We start from the raw sequence: 25,343 nt of genomic DNA, 5'->3' as shown, positions 1-25,343 counted from the left end.
GCCTTCTCTTTTTGGCTCATCTTTTTCCTTTGTTAGGACAGAATTTGGATTCAACTGTATAATTAGACACCTGAAAAAAAGGTTTCTCTATTGTTACAAAAGGAAGAAAAAGGTTTTTAAGAAAAAATTACAATTCTTACAGGAAGGTAAGGTGCCAGTGCTCCACAAGATTCCGCCACAAGCAATCTTCTTTCTGGGTATTTGTGATTAATCTAGAGTAAAAAATAAATAAATCAAGCATAAACAACATACCCTCCCTTCCTCCAATAGAGAATTATTTTTCACCATAAATCCTGTTAGGAATGCAATAAAGCTTCTTTCTTTTCCACTTCGGGGATCCCTATACCTGGATCAGGATTAAGGGAATCAGGGAGAGCCTAAAAAATGAGGTCACAGGGGTTACCTGTTAAAGAGAAAGAAGATAAAGCAAAGATGAAAATATGGCAAGGTGTCTAGAGATTGTGGGCTTGCCCAAGACTAAGCTTTCCTTAGGATGTCAGGAGCAACATTCTCCTTCCCTAGCAACATTAGTATATTTTTAAATTTGGAAGACCCAGCTTCTAGATATTTACTGATACAGTCTACAATATGTGCCAGGAATGATTGCTCAGTCCTCTTTTTTTACCTCAGGGATTAGGACGTAAATTAATCGATGATTTAACCAGAGCCCTTGACTGGTGTTATGATTTTGTTTTTAAAGTAAGCAGACGTCAATTCATTCCTGTTTGCATATGCAAGATGATGGGGTTTTGCTACTGTAATGACTACACTGAACCATAACAAAAAATAACAAAAACAAAAAAATGACACATACTGGGTTTTGTTCCCATATGTCTTCTTCATAGAATATAAATCTTTCTTTGACTGGAAAAGAAGTGTATCTGTTCTCATATTCCCATATGAAAAGGTGACATAATTCATTAATGTATTGGATGCCTAAAATTAAGAAAAGAAATTATGTAGCAATCTACTGGGCAACAAACTGGAGGTAGGCGGCTAGATAGATCACCAATATCCATGTTTATTCAGGTTACAGAAGAGGTGGCGGTAGAGACGTTGGTAACTGACATCTCTGAATAAAATTTAATCCAGAAATAGTAACCTCAAAACAAAATGGTTTCAATGTCATAGTATGCAATATGTAAACTTCGATTTTACTTTCCTTTAGTCTAGCAAAATGAGTCTCAAAATTAAATGTACACACAACAATCAACTGTATTCCTATATATTGGTGATAAACAGAAAATTTAAAAAATTCTATTTACAATAGTATTAAAAAGAATAAAATACTCAGGAATAAATTTTAAAAGTGCATAAGTGATATTCTGAAAACTATAAAACATTACTGAAAGAAATTTTAAAAGACCTAAATAAATGGAAAGACATCCTAAAATTCATGGATTGAAAGGCTATTAGGATGGCAACATTCTCCAAATTGATCTACAGATTCAACACAATCCCTATAAAATTTCAGCTGGCTTCTTTGCAGAAACTGACAGGTTGATCTTAAAATTCATACAGAAATTCAAGGGACCCAGAATACCTAAAACAATCTTTAAGTACAAGAACCAATTCAAGGGGTTGGGGTTTCTTTGGGGGGGGTGATAAAATTCTTCTAAAATTGACTGTGGTGATGGTTGTGTAGCTCTGTGACTACAAAAACCACTGAATTGTACAGTTTAAATAGATGAATTGTATGCTCTCTGAATTACATCTCAATAAAAGTTAAAAGAAGAAAATGGAAAAAACTATTTAAAAATTGCATATACATATGTATAACTGTACAGAATTGTAAATTCAAAGTTATATATGTTGTTTCCAAGTTAATTTGACTTTTCAGTGGTTACAGCCTAACCCTAAATTAGTATGCACTATAATCTCTAGATGATATATGGATTTTCAGAGATAATATGGATATATATAATGTTCCCTTTTAAATAATGAATCTAGATATGACTCCACTAAATTCTAAAGAAAAAAATGAATACTCAAAGAAAATGGGAACAGAATTCTAAAAGACCATAAACTTTAGCGATATTCCAGAGGCTAATAATTTTTCTTAAGAATAAGTGACAAAGCTAGTATAAATAAGGCCATGCAATTTGTCTTCATAAGTAAGAAATCCATCTTTTTAAGATGGAAGAATAAGTTACTTAATGACCTAAATATGGAATCTAGAAAGTCAAAGATTCTGAGTTCTAGCGAGGACTGGAATATTACAATTCAACATAAAACCAGAAGTATTGTTAGTAAATAGTGAGTTGAAATATAAATATATATAAACCTCCTACATCAAAGGTTTACACTTTATATTCTGTATATACTTGTAATATATACAAGTATACAATATATACAGATACGATTTCTATTATCTACCTACCTACCTACACATACACACAACCTCTTGCTTTCCCTTGAACTCATTAGTTTGTATATTTTTCATATTTTGTATCTCACTTGATTCAGATCCTTGAACTCAGGAATTTTTGTGTTTTGTCTCATTGGATTCAGATTCTTGTCTAAACATCCCTTTCTCAGAGATTTCTTCTCTGACCACCCTTTCTAAAACAGTACTCCCTATCACCCTCTAACCCTTAGCCTACCTTTTTTTTTCTTCATAGTTTATAAATTACAAGACATCGTTTCATTTATTTGTTTACTCTTACCTCTCCACTAGGATGTCATTGTCTTTTATTCACCACTGTATCCCTAGTGACTACAACAGTACCTGGCAGTGGAAATAGTGTTAAGTATTTGTTGGAAGAATGAATAAAGCAAAGCATCCCGGAGCTTTCTTAAGGACTATTAAATCACTGTGCTGGGTTATAGAAACAGTAGCATAATTTATATCCCACATATTTCCTAAAAGCATTCTTAAAAGATAATATGAACATTTATAATAAATTAGAATACAATAGCTAGGGAAAACCCAGTACAATTATTTACCTGTTCCCAACACTGTGGTAAAAGTTCAGCTTCTACACGTGTTGGACCAACATGACGTGCAAATGCCACACAACCTGTCAGTATCATTTGCCTGAAAGATAATACAGATGAATAAAGATTCGTATTTGCATAGAAAGCACAACTAGGACAAAGGGTTAAAAAGAGTCAGCTCCAATTAACATGAAGTACAATATTTTTGTACAAATTCAACTTTTCACAATGGACGGGCTGCCACCATCCAGCAGTGGCAAAACCATTTGTGAGAGATGTTGTGAAGGGATTCTCTACTGGTGTGAAGCTGAATCTCATAACCTCCTAAATTAACTTCCCACATATACATTCTGAGATTATAATATGTTTAAAGCTTCAGTTTCTAATGAATTTCAGTTTCTAGCTACTAAAACAATCAGTGATTATTTTCCCAGTATTTCTATAATTAAAAACTACGATGTCATATTGGTAAAATGATATTTCTTTTTTTATTTAAAAAAATTTAAAATTTTTATTGAAGTATAGCTGATTTAAACTTATTTATTTATTTATTTTTAGTTGCATTGGGTCTTTGTTGCTGCGCGTGGGCTTTCGCTAGTTGCGGCGAGTGGGGGCTGCTCTTCGTTGTGGCGCGCAGGCTTCTCACTGCGGTGGCTTCTCTTATTGCGGAGCACGGGCTCTAGGTGCAGGGCTTCAGTAGTCATGGCTCCCGCACTCTAGAGCACAGGCTCAGTACTTGCGGCGCACGGGTTTAGTTGCTCCGTGGCATGTGGGATCTTCCCGGACCAGGGCTCCGACCCGTGTCCCCTGCATTGGCAGGTGGGTTCTTAACCACTGAGCCACCAGGGAAGCCCAAAATGATATTTCTTAAATGAGAATTTTTGGTATTGCACCCAAGATAACTGTGGTAGGCAGCTTCTGACATGGCTCCTAATGAGGTCCATCTCCTGATATTCATGCCCTTGAGTAATCCCATCTCCTTGAGTGTAGACTGGACCCAATGATTTGCTTCTAATGAAAAGAATAATGGCCAAAGTGATGGTATGTCACTTAGGAGATCAGATTACAAAAGCCTGTGATATCCATCTTGTGAGACACTCTCTTCTGCCTTCTCAGCTGGCAGGCTTTGATGAAGACACTGCCATGTTGGACAGTTTCATGTGGCTAGAAACTAAAGGCAACTTCTGGCCAAAAGCCAGTGAGGAACCGAGGCCCCCAGTCCAAAGATCCATAAGAAACTGAATCCTGTCAACGACAAAGCTTAGAAGCAAGTCCTTCCCCCATGGACCCTGAGGTGGCTGTAGCCGCAGCCAACACCTTGACTACAGCTTTATAAGAGACCCTGAAGAAGAAGACCCAGATAAACTGACCCACATAAACTGTGTTATTTTAAACCACTTTCTTTTGGGGTAATTTGTTATGAAATAATATATAAATAACTAATGTGATAATTTCATTTGAATTGATAGATATATAATTTAAATTTTTAAATAAGATTTTTCACTCTTCAGAATGAAGTTCCATTTAAAATGACTCTGAAAGGCAGAATTGCAAGTTTTTTTACTTTTGATTGACTATGACTTCAAAACAGTAAAACCTGATTAAAAAAAAAAAAGTATGTTTTCCATAGATGTTTCAAAGTAGCCAACTTTAAGGAAAACCAAAATAGAACGTTTAATTCATACTAATTATAAAAGCCCAGGCATTACTCATTGCTGTTTCTCAAAATACATCAATTTAACTTAAACTGAATAAGGACCTTACATTTCTATTTAGTTCAGCCAAGTTAGCTACAACTGTTCTCTCAGGCTGAGGAGAATAATAACAGACAAAAAGCATCTGGACAATGAGAAGGGAAATGTTGAGCCAATAAGTCTTCATTGTATATTGCAGCTTCTCCTCACCATAACCTTGTAATTTTTATCTATCTGATTTCCCTTTATATCATTGTCTTCTATGCCTGTTTCTCAACTTTTCTTTTGTTTTTCTATTTTCTCCTACTTTAGGAAGGCAAATAAAGTGAATAAAATAAAAATAGAAAAAGAAATTCCCAAGCTTTAAGACAACATGTTAGCTGCCTGTTCCCACTGAAAATTTCCAAATGTCTGATCATTTTTACCCCCATAGTATATTAAAATAATGAGAAGTCATATATGTAGGTTCTAGAAAAATCTGATAATTATAGTAAATGAACTTTGGTGAAATTTAAGCATTTCAAACACACATAAGAAGTATATACTTATACAAGAGCTTCATGTAAAATGACTTTAAATAATGAGTCACCATCACTATACTAAAGATGTACGAACTTGATTAAAAAATGTTAGTCCCCTCAAAACAAACTTCTTAGTCAGCAGAGTTAAGATTCAAAATTCTAAAAAACAGGACAGTTTTGAAATACATTTGAAAACAGAAAAGATCAGACGGTCTACAGATTATTAACAGCACTGGAAACAGGCTCCTGTGATAGTAAAAATAAACACTGTTCTTACTTGTAGAAAATCATAGGATAGGAATTATTTGACACAGGTAGAAATATGGTGTTAGTTATGGCTGTTAGCATAGAACTGCCAAAATGTACTACTATCGCTCGTAAAATTAAGTTTCTCTTAGGATGCAAGGAAGCTTGAGATTCATTAAGTAAAGTAACAACTGATTATATTTCAAACATATCATGCTAACTTAAAATTTTTGCTTTGTTAGTTATTCATATATATAGTTAATAAATTGATTAGTTTATTTTAATAAATAACTTTGTTTCTGTAAGGTGAAAGATTTAAGAGTGGAAATGAGTGTTTAAATCCTGACATATCTTGACCTGAAGTAAGGCTATAGGTACTTTTGGCCACCAGGCGGCAGCTGTTAGCTCTACATGCAGAGTCTATGAAAACAGGCTATGTAGAACTAGAGGTTGCCTTGCAAATCTAAAAATGACAATGTAATAAGTGGTATTTAATTGTTAACTAAGTTACCAAGATAGGGAATAGTATTTTTCAAGGAGAAAATAAAATATTAATTTTCCTATATAGCACCATCGAATTGTCCTTAGAAAATTTTCAGTTTGCAATGAATGGAACTTGATTGAATTTCCCTTATTTCCATTTGACTAGCATGTAGATTAATCTTGACTGGACCCTGGAAAAACATGTTTCTCTGCTTGCTCAGGTATATTTTGGTAAGGGTAGGAAAGAGATATATGCTTATAGAGTTTTAAAGTCTACATGACTTTTTATTCTCATAGTGGAGAGATTCCTTGTGTTTAAAATTTTGAGCTTCATTTGTCTTATGGTTCACTTTTATGATTTTCCAACATTCTCAGAAGAGGTAAAAACTGTAACAGTCAGTAAAACAAGTACTGAAATTATATAAAGTTACCTAATCATAATGTATAATTCTATTTTTTGCAAAAGTATAAGCAAAAATTATTTCTTTATTAAGATAGAAAATTACTATGTAGAAAAACATTTCAATAGCTCAATCTTATCCAACTGGTGCTTAGTCTACCTACCCATCCACCGAGATGTTTCGTTCACAGTCACACTTGCACAGCTTCACCTAGTATTTAAAGGTCTTACCTTCTGAGGCAGACCTCTATCACTGTTGCTTGATCAAAACCCATTCCCCTTTCTTCCAGAGAGTCTCTCGATGTGTGGCCCATCCCCCCACCACCATCAGGTATAACTCATTTCCCCATTCAGGCATCCTTGATTGTGGGTATTTGACTCAGGACTAACCAAAACACTGTATCCCTTTAGCCACACAGAAACTGCTTTACAGATAGCTCAGTGATGCAGACATTCATATATTAAATATTTTATTTCTTGTAAAGCATAACCATGAAGAGGCCATGCTGTATCTAGTTCATCTGTGGGGAAAAGGGGAAATATTTAGTTCCTGGAAATCAAATGTGAAAGATAAAAGCAAAGAAATATCAGAATTAGAAATCCAAAGGTAACTAACACAAAAGTGTACAAATTCAACATGAGTAGTTGAAATGACAAGAATGAAAACACTGCAGGGCACTGTGAACAAGGTCAGTGTTTCCTCTGTTTATTAAAATAGATATTAGAAAGAAAAGATGGCATTTATATTAAAATGCTAATCATGATGCCAAATTAATAAGTCAACATTATATTTATTTACCAAAGAAGTGGTCATAACCCACCTTTGCTCATCATCTGGTCTCTTGATCAAATTGAAAAGTATGTGGAGAAGCTGATCTCTCTCTTTAGGCTCGGGATGTAGGCAGGCTGTACACAATATGAGGGGGATCAACTCCTAAAGAAATATGAAGGTGGAAAAAGTCAAAGTAAAAATGCATTGCAGAATATTCTTTTTTTCCCCAATGTATTCTTAAATGGACATTTAAAATGAAATAAACCTCAGCGTATATAGGAGCAAATTTTAACTTTGTAAGGCTGATAATTCAAGAGAAAACACTGAAACATATATTTTTATGTTGGTTGTGCAGAAGATGCAGATCACAACGTAATAAAGTAACTTAAAATTCAAATAACCTTGTTTTCTTATCCAATACTTCCCAAGGGTCTATTAGTTTTTAAACTAAATAACATTCTATCTTACTATAAGCTGATATAGTAGTTTTAATTTTGTGAGATTTTTGGGTTTTTTTTTTTTTGTTTTTTTGCGGTACGCGGGCCTCTCACTGTTGTGGCCTCTCCAGTTGCGGAGCACAGGCTCCGGACGAGCAGACCCAGCGGCCATGGCTCACGGGCCCAGCTGCTCTGCAGCATGTGGGATCTTCCTGGACCGGAGCACAAACCCATGTCCCCTGCATCGGCAGGCGGACTCTCAACCACTGCACCACCAGGGAAGTCCAGTAGTTTTAATTTTGAAAGTGTTTTTAAAAAAACACTTGCAGAAGTTAACTATACTTTAAAACTTAAAATGATAACAGAAAATAAAGACAACTCGTCCCACTTCCATAAGCACCATATAATCTTTCTTAAGATTAGATATAATTAATAATTTTGTAACCTTAGCACCTAACCTAGTGGCTAATTTTAAAGACCATTTCCACAGATGTTGAATGCTCTCAGTACAACTACAAAATGTTAGTAGAAATGCTTTATGCTGAAATGAAAATTTTTAACAATATTTTGTTTGTTGCACTTTCAACATGCAGAGGTAAATTCAATATTTTCAAGGAAAGTAATAGACAAAAGTTTATTTCTCTCTTCCAAAGAAGTATTTGAAAATTAAAGTTGTTTCCCATTTTAATTAAATTAAGACTAAATTCTAAAATATATTCAAAGGATATTAATGTTTTTCATTTTTGGAATAGATTTTCAAATCTAATGAAATAAAAGTCCAAAAGTGATAAAATATTTTTGGAGAGAAATCCTCTAACTTACTTTGCAGATATTTTAAAGAAATCACTATGATGTAATAAAATGGGTAGAATGATTACTCCCATTTCTTTTTCCCATCTGCCTCCCTACCCACCAAAAAGTACTAGCAGATTTAAAATAGGAATTGATCACTGCATACTAATACATGGTACCTTGAAGAAAAGTCTACACTGTAGGAGAAGTATCTTCCTATTTTGAAGATGCTCCCTTAGAAACAGATGATACGCTTTTTAGAGGAGTTGAGACTGAAACTTAAAGGCGTGACTAGAAGTCCTTTCCATTATTTCTAACATCTTTATATATTACGCTAAAATTATAATTACTCGGTATAATTCTAAATTGAAAGTACAAAGATGTAGACAAGAAGAGCTAAGAATAAATCTGAGAAGCAAAAAGAAATTCAAAACATTTATTCTGCCATCTTTCTATTTAGGCACCTCTGTACATTTTAGATTAGTGAATAACTGAAAAGCAAAAGAAATAAAAAATAATTAGGGAAAATAATTTTGCACTGGGAATGGAACAGTATGCGTATGGATCCTATATTGTTATATAATGTTTCCACAGATGCTTAATATGTTGCTTGATGGGTAAGTCTTGACTTTGGAGGAGAAAATAAACAACCTTTTATAAAATATTAGGGTAGAAGACCATTAATATCAAGGATCCTTAAGGATTCCATTGAGGCTGCTAAGAGCCAATGGTACTAATAAGAGGACTAAGACTGCACATCAGCATATCACACTGAGAGTAAAACTTTAAGGATGAAAAAGTAGTTATTCTAGAAGGCACTAACAAAAAGAGAAAATATTTTAATGCCTGAAAATCAAAAAGACCCTAAATATTTTATTTGTACTTTCCCCTCATGTCAGACCTTTCTCTCCCATGGGTTTTCTTGCTTCCTCATAACCCTTCTTCCTGCTTTCCAATCATCTCCAAATATACACTCTTATATTATATTATTCCATTCTCTTCCTATTGTATTACTCTTTTAAAAAATAAAGTTATGAAATATAGGTAAGATATTTGCTATAACTGCAAATACATGCATATACACTCTGTTTAAAATATAGAACAATAAATAGCTTCTTTATCTCCATAACAAGTATACCAAAATAGCTGTTGTTGTTTACTTTTTGTGCCTCACATTTTCTTTTCCTTTTCTCTTTATTTTAAAATCATGAGGCTTAGTGATTCTTAATCGAAGAGGAAGTTTATGTCATACATTAATATAAAGAATCTTTTAACTGGAATATGGCTATAGATGTGCTAAACCGAGAACCCTGAACTTGGAGGAGCTAGAAGAGCTCCTGCCTCAATACTTCTTAGTACCAAAGAACCTAATGAAAACCACAAATTTCTCTGATTTTTAGTTTCCTCAAGTGAAATATATAGGAATTAATTAAGATTAGTGCAGAAATCAAAAATTCTTTATCTTTACATATATTTCTGTATTTTTCTTATCTATGGCTAATGGGATTGTTAATTTTTCCTTCTGAGATCAAAGTTGGCCTCAAAAAGCCTTCTCAACACAGCAGCCATTACCAACCAATCCAAACTGACACATGGGAGCAAAATGATTTGTCAGTCCTTGTCTCCTTGAACTCTAAAATTATGCTCAGTCATGGTTAGTAATAATTTATATTGCCATCTGTTTTTATTTATTGCTGGCTAAATCAACAAATATGGGAAGTCATTGTGAATAAGTTTTGGTTGATAGCCTATGGCAAGGAGAACTGGGTACAGCCTGGCACATTAATGGCTATGGCAGTTATAACCCAGTGTATAAAGTATGCCAGATGGTCTCTTCTTACAGCAACACTGAGCTGAGAAGAGGCCCAGAAAGTGATGGTAGAAAAAAGTGGAAAGTGTAGTCTGTTTGTGATAGAGCCATCAAGGATTTTAATTGCTAAGTTCTGACTAGCTCCAAATATCCTAATTTCCTCTTCCTCTATCATTCATTTACTTATTCACAACTTCTATTTGTACCATTCCTGAAATAATGAATTCTGTGTTAAGTGTGTATCTGCTGTGCTGTATATCACTTATTTATTGTGAATTCACCTTTTTCAAGACTCTGAAGTACTAATTCATCCATTTAAGACCCTATTTACCATTTTCACACTACAAATGACCCTTGAACAACACGGTTTTGTACTGTGTGGGTCCACTTATGTGCAGATTTTTTCCCTTAAGTATGTATTACAGTAGTACACAATCTGTGGTTGGCTGAATGAAAAGTTATACTGGGATTTTGAACTGTGTGTGGGTCAGCACCCATAACCTCTGCATTGTTCAAGGAAGGGTCAACTGTATTTATAAATTTATAGATTTGAATCAATATTCTCCCTTTGGTATCATCTCTCCAACTGATGAAGTCTAGTGTTTAAAAAACTTTCCTTATAATTATAAATAAAACATTTAAAAAATGGTGGCTAAATTTTCTTCAGAAAACAATGTGATAGTGGTTTTGAAAATGTCTTTGAATAATAACCATGGTAAAATAATACTTATAGCTTTGGTAACATTATATCCAAAAAGAATCCCTTGCCCCGCCCATAAAAATGTTATTGTCTCCATATTTCAAGGCAACAGAAATTTTAAATATTTTCAAACATACTTTAGCACCTGATAGTACTCAATTAATGTGTATTGAAGTGAAATACAAAACTGATCTACTGACCATTAGAGAGGAAATCAGTGTAGTAATCCTATTGCAGAAGGTATTCCAGTACCTTATTACCACAATACTAGAAAACATATTTCCAAGGTCTATAGACTTCATTAACCTAAAGACTTAGTAATTTGCACTTTACTCAAGTAAATGACTTTTGCTTTAACTATTTTGATTTTTGCAATTTTAACAACAATGCTAGTTCTCTCTATATGAAAGCTCTCCCACTCTTCCTATGAAATTTTGTACAGAATTAAACAGGAAACGCTTCCAGGATTTTCCTTTCAGTTTTCTTTTTTAAAATATTTATTTATTTTATTTATTTATTTTCTTTTGGCTATGTTGGGTCTTAGTTAGAGCACGCGGGGTCTTCGTTGAAGCGTGCAGGATCTTTCGTTGCAGTTCAGGCTCTTCGTTGTGGTGTGCAGGTTCTTCTCTCTCTAGTTGTGGCGAACAGGGTCCAGAGCGCGTGGGCTCTGCAGTTTGCAGCACATGGGCTCTCTGGTTGAGGCGCGCGAGCTCGGTAGTTGTGGCGCTTGGGCTTAGTTGCCCCGAGGCATGTGGGATCTTAGTTCCCCAACCAGGGATCGAACCCGCGTCCCCTGCATTGGAAGGCGGATTCTTTACCACTGGACCACCAGGGAAGTCCCTTCTTTTCAGTTTTACAAGTAAAACAAAATAACTTCTAATAATAATAAAGAAATCACTTTCAAGTAAGATTAGTGTGTGTTCAGACTATAAAAACAGAAGGAAAAATAAGTACCTAAACAGGATCTAAAACAATGTGAGTGATCAGATGTTAAAGGGGGAAAGAAATGAAGTAGGAAATGAGATCAGGCAAATTTTAAAAGTAAAAAAAAAAAAAAGCATGGATATGTTGATAAGATAATGGCTCCAAAATCTGAAAGGAATCTAAACCATAAAAAGAAGTATTGCATTTAGATCAGATGCCAAGGAGGAAATGTTTGAGTACTTCAGGTCAAGAAGCAAAATTCTATAGTTCTAGAAAGGTGACGTTAGTCCAATTAATTATAGTTCACTGCTTGTCCTCACTGTTCCACTAAAATTATTTCCTATAACCCAAGCTTCGTTAAAAATTTTAGATAGGGGACGTCCCTGGTGGTGCAGTGGTTAAAAATCCACCTGCCAATTCAGGGGACACGGGTTGGAGCCCTGGTCCAGGAAGATCCCATATGCCGCAGCGCAACTAAGCCCGTGCTCCACAACTACTGAGCCTGCACTCTAGAGCCCGCGAACCACAACTACTGAAGCCCGTGTGCCACAACTACTGAAGCCCATGCACCTAGAGCTCATGCTCCATAACAACAGAAACCACCACAATGTGAAGCCCGTGCACCACAACAAAGAGTAGCCCCTGCTTGCCGCAACTAGAGAAAGTCCGCGTGCAGCAACAAAGACCCAACATAGTCAAAAAATTAATTAATTAATTAAAAAATTTTAGATAACTGTTATTAAATTTTTTTACATCTAGTCTTTTGCCTAGGGATTAAGCAATAATGAATTACAATTTAAATTCAAGTACTGACAAGTGTACATCCTCTGACTTAGATTTTCAGTTGAAATTTGTCAGGATGTTGACAATAACATGTAAAGAAAAAACATAAAGAACAAACATTGCAAAGACTCACATAAGGAAAAGAAAAGATTACTCACCTCTGGAAAAGTTTTACACTTCAAGGGCTGCTAAAATATCTATTTGTAGAATTATTAATATCTATAATTCCTGGGGCTCAGCCTTTAGGAAGCCTAACTGAAATACTTAAGTGACTTTCAAACTCTGATACTGCTAAAGAGCATGTGATTTACTCCAAAAATTACAAGATACACACACACACACACACACACAGTCTACATGGGTAAGAAGATGGACCAAGCTTATGTACTTTACTGTACTATCTACTTTACTTGTACTACTATATTACTCTCATACAGTTGTAATTATCTGGGGCTATTATTACATGTAAGTTAAAAATTTACCATGGAGTAAACCACGAATGGCAATGTAAAAGAGCAAAGTTTAGTTTCTCAGAAGATGAGCAAGTCTTTAGAGGAACTAGCTACTTTTAAGTCTTTTAGGGAATTGGTGTTCTCCTTTATCTTTTTTCTTTTTATAGCTTTAATGATATATATTTTATATATCATGAAACTCATCCATTTCAGGTGTACATTCAGTGGTTTTTTCCAGTATATTCAGAGTTGTGCAACCATCCCCAATCTAATTTTGGAACATCCTACAAAGAAAGCTTGGACTCATTTTCCATTTCACCTTGCTGCACCCCCATTCCAGGCCCAGGCTTCTCCTTTGCTTTTCTAATTTAGCTAGCTGATGACATATATTTCCTTGCCATAGAATAAAAATGAACATTAAATTTAGATGTATTATTTTAAAATGCTTTTAGAAGTAATTCTTTAAGAAATCTTATTTTAAATTACAGAATTTCCCTTTCAAATGCATTTAAAGCAGAAATTGTGAAAAATCAACTTCTTTAGCCTATTTTACTATATACATATATCAAATGACAAATATATTTACTTTGTAATTTGGTTTGAAAGATACAAGTTCCTCAACCAATACATTAATGTGAACTACTATATAGAAAATCAGTTCATTATTTTATTTTTTTCTCCCAAAATGAACAGGCAAAAAAGTCTTTTAAAATACAAGCTGGTAAAAAGAGATTATCACGGGCTTTCCTGGTGGCGCAGTGGTTGAGAGTCCAACTGCCGATGCAGGGGACATGGGTTCGGGCCCGTGTCCGGGAGGATCCCACATGCCGCGGAGCGGCTGGGCCCGTGAGCCATGGCCACTGAGCCTGCGCGTCCGGAGCCTGTGCTCCGCAACGGGAGAGGCCACAACAGTGAGAGGCCCGCGTATCGCAAAAAAAAAAAAAAAAAAAAAAAAAAAAAAGAGAGAGAGATTATCACTACTTCGCAGAACATAGGAGAAAATTTTTTTTTCACTTTTTATCATCTCTGAAATTGGGATGCACCTTACAATGGACAGCTTATCATAAATTAATTGGAATTCTTATTTCTTAAAGGTACATAATTGTTACACTCAATGGTATCTTAAATTTGAAAATACGGTATGTTGAATTTGGAAAATGCTATAATTGTGCCCTGCAGGTTAAGTGAGGTTGCGATTTTTCTTTTAAAAAACAAAAACAAATAACACTAATATCTATAGTCACTGTACTTTCCACTTTTATACAACATAAAGTTTAATTTATTAGACAGTTTTAATTAACCTTTATGTCACTCCATTTAAAATAGTGGGTTATAAAGTCAACTGAGTGGGTCACAAAGAGCTTTTTTTTCTTTTTTATTGTTTACTTAGGTATATTCTTTAGTGCTTTAAAATATTTATAAAATCCTGTTTGATACTATCTTCTAACTTTTTGTAATAAAGGCAAGACTTGATTTGTAACACTTTTCTTTTAATTACATGTGTAATTATATACTGGCACATGATGTAAAATATCTTCCTTACTGACAGTGTAGTCAATAAAGCTTGAAATACCTAATTTAAAACGTATTTAAAAGACTATAGAAGACTAGATATTATGCAGTCTTGAGAATGAGAAAGCTCTTTATCTACTGACATAGAAAGATACAAAAATATGTTACATGGAAAAAAAGCAAAGTGCAAAATAGTGCATAGAGTATGGTAGCATTTGCATAATTCATGGAGAGATCATATATTTCAGTTTGCTTATACATGCAGAAAATACCTCTGAAAGAATACAATACAGCTCCAATAATAGTTGGAGACTTCCATACCCCAGTTTCGATAATAGAATATCTAGACGAAAGATCAGTAAGGAAATAGAGGACTTCAACAATGTAAAACAATTAGACCTAATAGACATATATAGACCACTATAGATGACAACAGCAGAATATATATTATTTTCAGGTGCACATGGAACATTCTCAAGGAGAGAACATATGTTAGGCTACAGACAATTCTCGGTAAGTTTTTAAAGATTAAAATCACACAAAGAACCTTCTCCAGCCACACTGGAAATTAAAAATCAATAACTGAAGGGAAACTGGAATATTCAGTAATATGTTGATGTTAAACAACACATTCTTAAACAACAAATGGGTCAAAGAAATAACTAAGGAAATTAAAATACTTTGAGACAAATGAAAAAGAGAAACAGAACATACCAAAATGTGTGAACTGTAGCATAAACAGGACACAGGGAAATTTATAGTTGTAATTGCCTACATTAAAAAAGCAAGATCCCAAGTCAACAACCTTGCAACAAAGAGCAAACTAAACTATGGGCCGGCTGAAAGAAGAAAATAATAAAGATTGGAGCAGAGATAAATGAAATATACACAAGGAAAACAAGAGAATCAGCAAAATCAGAAGTTGGTTCTTTGAAAAGATCAACACAATTGACAATCCTTTAGCTAGACTGACTAAGAGAAAAAGAGAGAAGATGCAAATAACTAGAATCAGAAATAAAGGAGAGGACATTAGTAGCAACCTTACAAAAAATAAAAGGATTATAAGTGAATACCATAAATGATGCTTCACCAACAAACTAGATAATCAAGAAATGAACTAATTCCTAGAATCACATAAATTACCAAAACTGAGTCAAGAGAGATAGAAAATCACAATAGACCAATAACAAGCTAATAGACTGAACAAGTAATAAAAACCCTCCCCCAAAGAAACATTCTAGGATCAAATTGATGAATTCTAAAACACATTTAAAGAATTATTAGGGGGACCGGGCCTGAGGAGCAGGGGCGGGAGCTTCGAGACTGAGGCGGCACGAGAGGACTCTGGGAGGGCTCATGCCAAGGAGTACTTCCCAGAACTTCTGCTGCCAGGGTCCTTGTCCCCACGGTGAGCCACAGCCACCCCCCACCTCTGCAGGAGACCCTCCAACACTAGCAGCTGTGTGGATGAAAGGCTCTTGGTGCTCCAGCCAGGCGACAGGGCTGTGCCTCTGAGGTGGGACAGCCAAGTTCAGGATACTGGTCCACAAGAGACATCCCAGCTCCACTTAATAACAAATGGCGAAAATCTCCAAGAGATCGCCATCTCAACGCCAAGACCCAGCTTCACTCAATGACCAGCAAGCAACAGTGCTGGACATCCTATGCCAAACAACTAGCAAGACAGGAACACAACCACACCCATTGGCAGAGAGGCTGCCTAAAATCATAGTAAGTCCACAGACACCCCAAAACACACCACCAGACGTGGACCTTCCCACCAGAAAGACAAGATCCAGCCTTATCCACCAGAACACAGGCACTACTCCCCTGCACCAGAAAGCCTACACAACCCACTGAACCAACCTTAGCCATTGGGGACAGACACCAAAAACAATGGGAACTACGAACCTGCAGCCTGCAAAAAGGAGACCCCAAAAAGAGTAAGTTAAGCAAAATGAGAAGACAGAGAAACACACAGCAGATGCAAGAGCAAGGCAAAAACCCACCAGACCTAACAAATGAAGAGGAAACAGGCGGTCAACCTGAAAGAGAATTCAGAATAATGATAGTAAAGATGATCCAAAATCTTGGAAATAGAATGGAAAAATTCAAGGAACATTTAACAAGGACCTAGAAGAACTAAAGAGCAAACAAACAGTGAGGAACAACACAATAAATGAAATTAAAAATTCTTTAGAAGGGATCAATAGCAGAATAACTGAGACAGAAGAATGGGTAAGTGACATGGAAGATAAAGTAGTGGAAATAACTACTGCAGAGCAGAATAAAGAAAAAAGAATGAAAAGAATTGAGGACAGTGTCAGAGACCTCTGGGACAACATTAAACACACCAACATTCAAATCATAGGGGTCCCAGAAGAAGAAGAGAAAAAGAAAGGGACTGAGAAAATATTTGAAGAGATTATAGTTGAAAACTTCCCTAATATGGGAAAGGAAATAGTTACTCAAGTCCAGGAAACACAGAGAGTCCCATACAGGATAAATCCAAGGAGAAACACACCAAGACACATATTAATCAAACTATCAAAAATTAAATACAAAGAAAAAATATTAAAAGCAGCAAGGGAAAAACAACAAACAACACACAAGGGAATCCCCATAAGGTTAAACTGCTGATCTTTAAGCAGAAACTCTGCAAGCCAGAAGGGAATGACATGACATATTTAAAATGATGAAGGAGAAAAACCTACAACCACCATTACTCTACCCAGCAAGGATCTCATTCAGATTTGACAGAGAAATTAAAACCTTTACAGACAATCATAAGCTAAGAGAATTCAGCACCACCAAACCAGCTTTACAACAAATGCTAAAGCAACTTCTCTAGGCAGGAAAAACAAGAAAAGGAAAAGACCTACAATAACAAACCCAAAACAATTAAGAAAATGGTATTAGGAACATACATATCAATAATTACCTTAAATGTAAATGGATTAAATGCTTCAACCAAAATCCACAGACTGGCTGAAAGGATACAAAAACAAGACCCGTATATATGTTGTCTACAAGAGGCCCACTTCAGACCTAGGGACACATTCAGACTGAAAGTGAGGGGATGGAAAAAGATATTCCATGCAAATGGAAATCAAAAGAAGCTGGAGTAACAATTCTCATATCAGACAAAACAGACTTTTAAAATAAAGATTATTACAAGAGACAAAGAAGGACAGTACATAATGATCAAGGGATCGACCCAAGAAGAAGACATAACAATTATAAATATTTATGCACCCAACATAGGAGCACCTCAATACATAAGGCAAATACTAACAGCCATAAAAGGGGAAATTGACAGTAACACAATCATAGTAGGGGACTTTAACACCCCACTTTCACCAATGGACAGATCATCCAAAATGAAAATAAATAAGGAAACATAAGCTTTAAATGATACATTAAACAAGATGGACTTAATTGATACATATAGGACATTCCACCGCAAAACAGAAGAATACACATTCTTCTCAAGTGCTCATGGAACATTCTCCAAGATAGATCATATCTTGGGTCACAAATCAATCCTTGGTAAATTTAAGAAAATTGAAATTGTATCAAGTATCTTTTGCGAGCACAACGCTATGAGACTAGATATCAATTACAGGAAAATAACTGTTAAAAAATACAAACACATGGAGGCTAAACAATACACTACTTAATATTCAACAGATCACTGAAGAAATCAAAGAGGAAATCAAAAAATACCTAGAAACAAATGACAATGGAAACACAGCGACCCAAAACCTATGGGATGCAGCAAAAGCAGTTCTAAGAGGGAATTTTATAGCAATACAATCCTTCCTTAAAAACAAAAAACATCTCAAGTAAACAACCTAACCTTACACCTAAAGCAATTAGAGAAAGAAGAACAAAAAAACCACAAAGTTAGCAGAAGGAAAGAAATCATAAAGATCAGATCAGAAATAAATGAAAAAATAATGAAGGAAACCATAGCAAAGATCAATAAAACTAAAAGCTGGTTCTTTGGGAAGATAAACAAAATTCATAAACCATTAGTCAGACTCATCAAGAAAAAAAGGGAGACTACTCAAATCAATAGAATTAGAAATGAAAAAGGAGAAGGAACAACTGACACTGAAGAAATACAAAGGATCATGAGAGATTACAACAAGCAACTATATGCCAATAAAATGGACAACCTGGAAGAAAAGAACAAATTCTTAGAAATGTACAACCTTCCAAGACTGAACCAGGAAGACATAGAAAATATGAACAGACCAATCAGAAGCACTGAAATTGAAACCGTGATTAAAAATCTTCCAACAAACAAAAGCCCAGGACCAGATGGCTTCACAGGCGAATTCTATCAAATATTTAGAGAAGAGCTAACACCTATCCTTCTCAAACTCTTCCAAAATATAGCAGATGGAGGAACACTCCCAAATTCATTCTATTAGGCCACCATCACCCTGATACCAACACCAGACAAAGATGTCCCAAAGAAAGAAAACTACAGGCCAATATCACTGATGAACACAGATGCAAATATTCTCAACAAAATACTAGCAAACAGAATCCAGCAGCACATTAAAAGGATCATACACCATGATCGAGTGGGGTTTATCCCAGATATGCAAGGATTCTTCAATATATGCAAATCAATCAATGTGATACACCATATTAACAAATTGAAGGAGAAAAACCATATGATCATCTCAATAGATGCAGAAAAAGCTTTCGACAAAATTCAACACCCATTTATGATAAAAACTCTCCAGAAAGTAGGCACAGAGAGAACTTACCTGAACATAATAAAGGCCATATATGACAAACCCACAGCCAACATCATCCTCAATGGTGAAAAACTGAAACCCTTTCCATTAAGATCAGGAACAAGACAAGGTTGCCCACTCTCACCACTCTTATTCAACACAGCTTTGGCAGTTTTAGCCACAGCAATCAGAGAAGAAAAGGAAATAAAAGGAATCCAAGTTGGAAAAGAAGAAGTAAAGCTGTCACTGTTTGCAGATGACATGATACTATACATAGAGAATCCTAAAGATGCTACCAGAAAACTACTAGAACTAATCAATGAATTTGGTAAAGTAGCAGGATACAAAATTAATGCACAGAAATCTCTCGCATTCCCATACACTAATGACGAAAAATCTGAAAGTGAAATTAAGAAAACACTCCCATTTACCACTGCAGTAAAAAGAATAAAGTGTCTAGGAATAAACCTACCTAAGGAGACAAAAGACCTGTATGCAGAAAATTATAAGACACTGATGAAAGAAATTAAAGATGATACAAATAGGTGGAGACATATACCATGTTCTTGGATTGGAAGAATCAACATTGTGAAAATGACTCTAATACCCAAAGCAATCTACAGATTCAATGCAATCCCTATCAGACTACCAGTGGCATTTTTCACAGAACTAGAACAAAAAATTTCACAATTTGTATGGAAACACAAAGACCCCGAATAGCCAAAGCAACCTTGAGAAAGAAAAACGGAGCTGGAGGAATCAGGCTCCCTGACTTCAGACTATACTACAAAGCTACAGTAATCAAGAAAGTATGGTACTGGCACAAAAACAGAAATATAGATCAATGGAACAGGATAGAAAGCCCAGAGATAAACCCATGTACCTATGGTCCCCTTATCTTTGATAAAGGAGGCAAGAATATACAATGGAGAAAAGACAGCCTCTTCAATAAGTGGTGCTGGGAAAACTGGACAGGTACATGTAAAAGTATGAAATTAGAACACTCTCTAACACCATACACATAAATAAACTCAAAATGGATTAAAGACCTAAATGTAATGCCAGACACTGTCAAACTCTTAGAGGAAAACATAGGCAGAACACTCAATGACATCAATCACAGAAAGATCCTTTTTGACTCACCTCCTAGAGAAATGGAAATAAAAACAAAAATAAACAAATGGGACCTAATGAAACTTAAAAGCTTTTGCACAGCAAAGGAAACCATAAACAAGATGAAAAGATAACCCTCAGAATGGGAGAAACTATCTGCAAATGAAGCAACTGACAAAGGATTAATCTCCAAAATTTACAAACAGCTCATGCAGCTCAATATCAAAAATACAAACAACCCAATCCAAAAATGGGCAGAAGACCTAAACAGACATTTCTCCAAAGAAGATATACAGATTGCCAACAAACACATGAAAGAATGCTCAACATCATTAATCATTAGACAAATGCAAATCAAAACTACAATGAGATATCATCTCACACCAGTCAGAATGGCCATCATCAAAAAATCTACAAACAATAAATGCTGGAGAGGGTGTGGAGAAAAGGAAACCCTCTTGCACTGTTGGTGGGAATGTAAATTGATACAGCCACTATTAAAAAACTAAAAATAGAACTACCATACGACCCAGCAATCCCACTACTGGGCATATACCCTGAGAATACCATAATTCATAAAGAGTCATGTACCAAAATATTCATTGCAGCTCTATTTACAATAGCCTGGTGATGGAAACAACCTAAGTGTCCATCATTGGATGAATGGATAAAGAAGATGTGGCACATATATACAATGGAATATTACTCAGCCATAAAAAGAAACGAAATTGAGTTATTTGTAGTGAGGTGGATGGACCCAGAGTCTCTCATACAGAGTGAAGTAAGTCAGAAAGAGAAAAGCAAATACCGTATGCTAACACATATATATGGAATCTACAGAAAAAAAAAAAAGGTCATGAAGAACCTAGGGGCAAGGCGGGAATAAAGACACAGACCTACTAGAGAATGGACTTGAGGATATGGGGAGGGGGAAGGGTAAGCTGTGACAAAGTGAGAGAGTGGCATGGACATATATACACTACCAAACGTAAAATAGATAGCTAGTGGGAAGCAGCCACATAGCACAGGGAGATCAGCTCGGTACTTTGTGACCACCTAGAGGGATGTGATAGGGAGGGTGGGAGGGAGGGAGGGAGAAGCAAGAGGGAAGAGATATGGGGACATATGTATAGGTATAACTTGGTCACTTTGTTATAAAGCAGACACTGACACACCATTGTAAAGCAATTATACGCCAATAAAGATGTTAAAAAAAAAAAACTGTATTGGCAGTCCTAACCCAAGTAATTAAGTAAGAGGAAGAAATAAAAGCTATCCAAATTGGAACGAAAGAAGCAAAATATCTCTGTTTGCAGATAACATGATTCTATATAAATCTCATAGAATCCACAAAAAACTACTAGAGCTAATAAACAAATTCAGCAAAGTTTCAAGTTACAAGATCAACATACAAATGTCAGTTCTGTTTCTATATATCAGCAATGAACAACCTGAAAAGAAATTAAGGAAACAATTTCATTTACAACAGCATCCATGAGAATAAAATACTGAGAAATAAATTTTAACATGGAAGTGAAAAACTACAAAACATTGCTGAAAGACATAAATAACTGTAAAGAATCTCAAGTTCATAAATGGCAAGACTTAATGTTTGAATGTCAATATTCCCCAAAGTGATCTACAGATTCAGTGCAATCCCTTTCAAAATTCAAATGACCTTTATGGCAGAAATCAAAACTGAGCATCAAATTCATATGGAACTGAAAGGGGCCCTAAATGGCTAAACGATATTGAAAAAGAAAACAAAGCTGGAGGACTCATTCTTCCCAATTTCAAAACTTACTATAAAGCTACAGTAATCAAAATAGAGTGGAACGGGCATAAAGATAAACACAAAGACCAATGGTACAGAACTGAAAGTATAGAAATGAATGCAAACATCGACATTGAACTGATATGGCAAAGGTGCCATGACCATTCATTAGGGAAACAACTTTCTGTTCAACAAATGGTGCTGGGATATCTGGATAACTAAATGAAAAGAATAAAGTTTTGGACTCCTGCCTCACTCCATATATTAAAAAAAAAAAAAAAACTCCAAATGGATCAATGACCTAAATATAAGAGCTAAAGGTATAACACTATTAGAAGAAAACACAGGAATAAATCTTTCTGACTTCAGATTTGGTAATGGATTCTTAGATTGATACCAAAAACTCAAGCAACAAAAGAAAAAAATAGATCAATTTCATAAAAATGAAAAATATTTGTTCATCTAAGGACATTATCAACAATGTGAAAAGAAAATCTATAGGATGGGAGAAAATATTTGCAAATCATGTATGAGGTAAGGGTTTAATATCCAGAATTGTAAGAACTCTTACAATTTAAAGGCAAACAATCCACTTAAAAAATGGGCAAAGAACTTGAAAGAATACACTAGAAGCTAATAAAATTTATTGCATGTAGGATGGTGGCTCAGGGACAAGGGAAGACAAGTTTTTGTTGTACATCTTTTTATATTTAAAAGATGTTAAACCATGTGAATGTATTATTTATTCAAACCTTAAAACCTGTTTTTAATGTTTTATTTTTTTAATTACCTAGGATATTGCTATGATCAATCAGTTTACTAAGGGACATTTAAATTGTATTTACATATCAATAAAAAGGTTTATACTGATAAGAGAACACATAAAATGAGAAATAAGAAAAAATAAAAATATTAATCCTTCAATCATGAGACCTTTTTAAAAATATAGATATAAGGAACTAGGGTAAAATATTAAATACATGTAATCCAATATCAAAGGATAAAATGAAATAAAAGTTTTGACCTTTTATGCCCTGGGATTAGTTTCAAAGAAAGGCAAGGTATACTTCATTATTTACCAATTTAGTTTTGAGGGAATACAACTTTGGTATATAATAAATGGTAAATCTTCTGGTAAAACAGAATAAAGTACAAATAATTAAGTAAACAAAGATAAATGATCAATTCTTCATGAAATTATAAGTATATAAATATTTTTAAATATAAAAACCTTAAAATCAGCCAAAAAGTAAACATCATACCACAAATAAAATATATGTGTATATATAAATATGTTTACATATATATTTATATATATATAACTGATTACTGATGATGCAAATTTATAAATACTTCATGCAGTACAATCAGATTATAGTGGTAGTTTTTTATGATTAAAAAAGGGAAAATTCAAATAAAAAAGCTTAAACTACATCTCATAACAATTAGGTTTCTGTGATATTTTAAAGATTATATTAAGGAAACATAGTAAAAGGGATGCAAACATTAATGCACTGCAATGGATTATGTTACAAGCTGAAAAAGGAAAAGAAGCTCAAACACCATTCTGCCAGGCAGAACTGCAAAACAATCTGAAATTGGACACTGATCCTTCAAGACATAGAAAAATTTCCATACTTATTAATGTCTCAGAGCTATTTTTAAATATTAGGTAAAATAAAACCATCAGCAAGAAAGCAGTCATGTTTATCTTTTTTAAGTTAAAAATACCTATAGGTATAAAAAATTTTTAAGCTCTACACATACATTTTCTTGAGGATCAGTACAAATTTCTTGTGCTAAACAGATAATTAAGGATAAGCTCTACATGGGTTTTGCCAATGCATTGTGTACCTATCATACTGTAGGTCCCGTGAATTATGATTAAAACCGGTGGTAAATATTAAGAGGATAACAAAAGAAACTTTTATGACACATTCTAAAATATTCTTAACCCATTAAAAGAAAATTTCTGAACTGAAAATTGATTTCATAAATTGAATAATTCAAATAATTAAGCTTGTTTGCAAATAAATCATTCACTGTCATTTAAATGAGATTACAGATAACTATTTATTAATCTTTTATTGGCTAAATATAACTCTAAAAATAACTTTCTACAGTATTTATGGCTTATAACATAGGCAATGTGTACTAAAATAAATTTGCTACTCTATTTTGGACATTTAAAGCATCTGTCAATAACAGGTGAGCTACAAGAAAAACAAAAAAGGTACTTTCAAAAGTTATTGTAGACAATATTATAACTATCCTATCATCCTAAGACAAGTGTAATTACTGCCAAACAAATATAATAAAACTAACATTAATAATAAGTAACTACGTTTAAGAAAAGTTACATTATTAGTCCCTGTGAATGTTCAATACAAAGCATGTCTATTTCTGAAGACAAATCACGCATATCATATCAAGAGCAGAGATAAAATAAATTAGTTAACTGGTAATGTAAAAAACAGACAGTGTTCATGGCACATAAATGGACCTACAGTAATAGTTAGTGCTGCAAAAGCTAATGATGCTTTAAGCAAAATTGGAAAACATGAATACCATGCAGTTTTACTGAACTCACCTGACAGAGGTGTAAAACCATTCTCTAGGAGCAGAGATGCATGCACAAAAGTAAGAATATGATTGCAAGTAATAGACTTTAACAAAATAAAAATATAACACTAAACTTCAAAATGACAAAAAATGGACACATGATGAGATCTGGGGAATGAAAATACTTTTATGTGTCTCACCTCTCTCTTTGCCAACAGCACATTAGGAACAATGTGTGGCAGGCAGCGCCCCAGCATTAACATAACACTTTTCTCACTGTCTGCAATCCGAGACACCTAGAAAACCAAAGAATTAATCAATGATGACACTGGAGAACTTCTGTGCATGATGGTATTGTACTTAAAGTCTATGTTTTGGACCCTGTCACCTCTGTTCCAAACACACATCCAAAATTACAATTTATGGTGATGATGATAAAAACAACAATAAGAACAACTGTAATCCCTAACGGGATAAACATTTTTATATACCAGAAATGGATTTAAAACACTGTTAAGAAGCAAGGGTGAAGACAGGGAGGCTTACAAGGCTTCAGTTCTGGGAACAAACAGGGATAACACAGGACTGGGGCAGCTTCAATGGTTTTTAATTTTGTTCTTGGGGAAAAGGTGCCCACAAAGCTACAGGCTTTGCCTAAGGTGAGAGTAGTTTGTATA

At 34.6% G+C, this 25,343-nt stretch overlaps 1 protein-coding gene across 6 annotated transcripts in view; it reads right to left on the bottom strand.

The window, feature by feature from the left end:
• Window positions 1-25,343, bottom strand: part of RELCH (RAB11 binding and LisH domain, coiled-coil and HEAT repeat containing) — a 121,883-nt gene that overhangs the window by 49,926 nt on the left and 46,614 nt on the right. For 3 of the 6 annotated variants that reach the window (XR_011377949.1, XM_060310444.1, XM_060310445.1), the window contains 5 exons: window positions 24,867-24,962; window positions 24,695-24,718; window positions 7,103-7,215; window positions 2,947-3,037; window positions 141-212 (listed from right to left, as the gene is read on the bottom strand). Coding sequence is in view for 5 of the 6 variants with exons in the window: in XM_060310444.1 (XP_060166427.1) it covers window positions 141-212; window positions 2,947-3,037; window positions 7,103-7,215; window positions 24,695-24,718; window positions 24,867-24,962 (396 nt within the window). In the remaining variant the exon portion in view is untranslated. The remainder of the gene's footprint in view (window positions 1-140; window positions 213-2,946; window positions 3,038-7,102; window positions 7,216-24,694; window positions 24,719-24,866; window positions 24,963-25,343) is intronic. The other 3 variants (XM_030868109.2, XM_030868108.2, XM_060310446.1) reach the window with 1 other exon arrangement.

The sequence above is a fragment of the Globicephala melas genome, chromosome 13, assembly GCF_963455315.2.
Source record: "Globicephala melas chromosome 13, mGloMel1.2, whole genome shotgun sequence".
Lineage (NCBI taxonomy): Eukaryota > Metazoa > Chordata > Mammalia > Artiodactyla > Delphinidae > Globicephala > Globicephala melas.
Note: the sequence above shows the minus strand (reverse complement) of the source record. Positions and strands in the feature narration are given on the sequence as shown.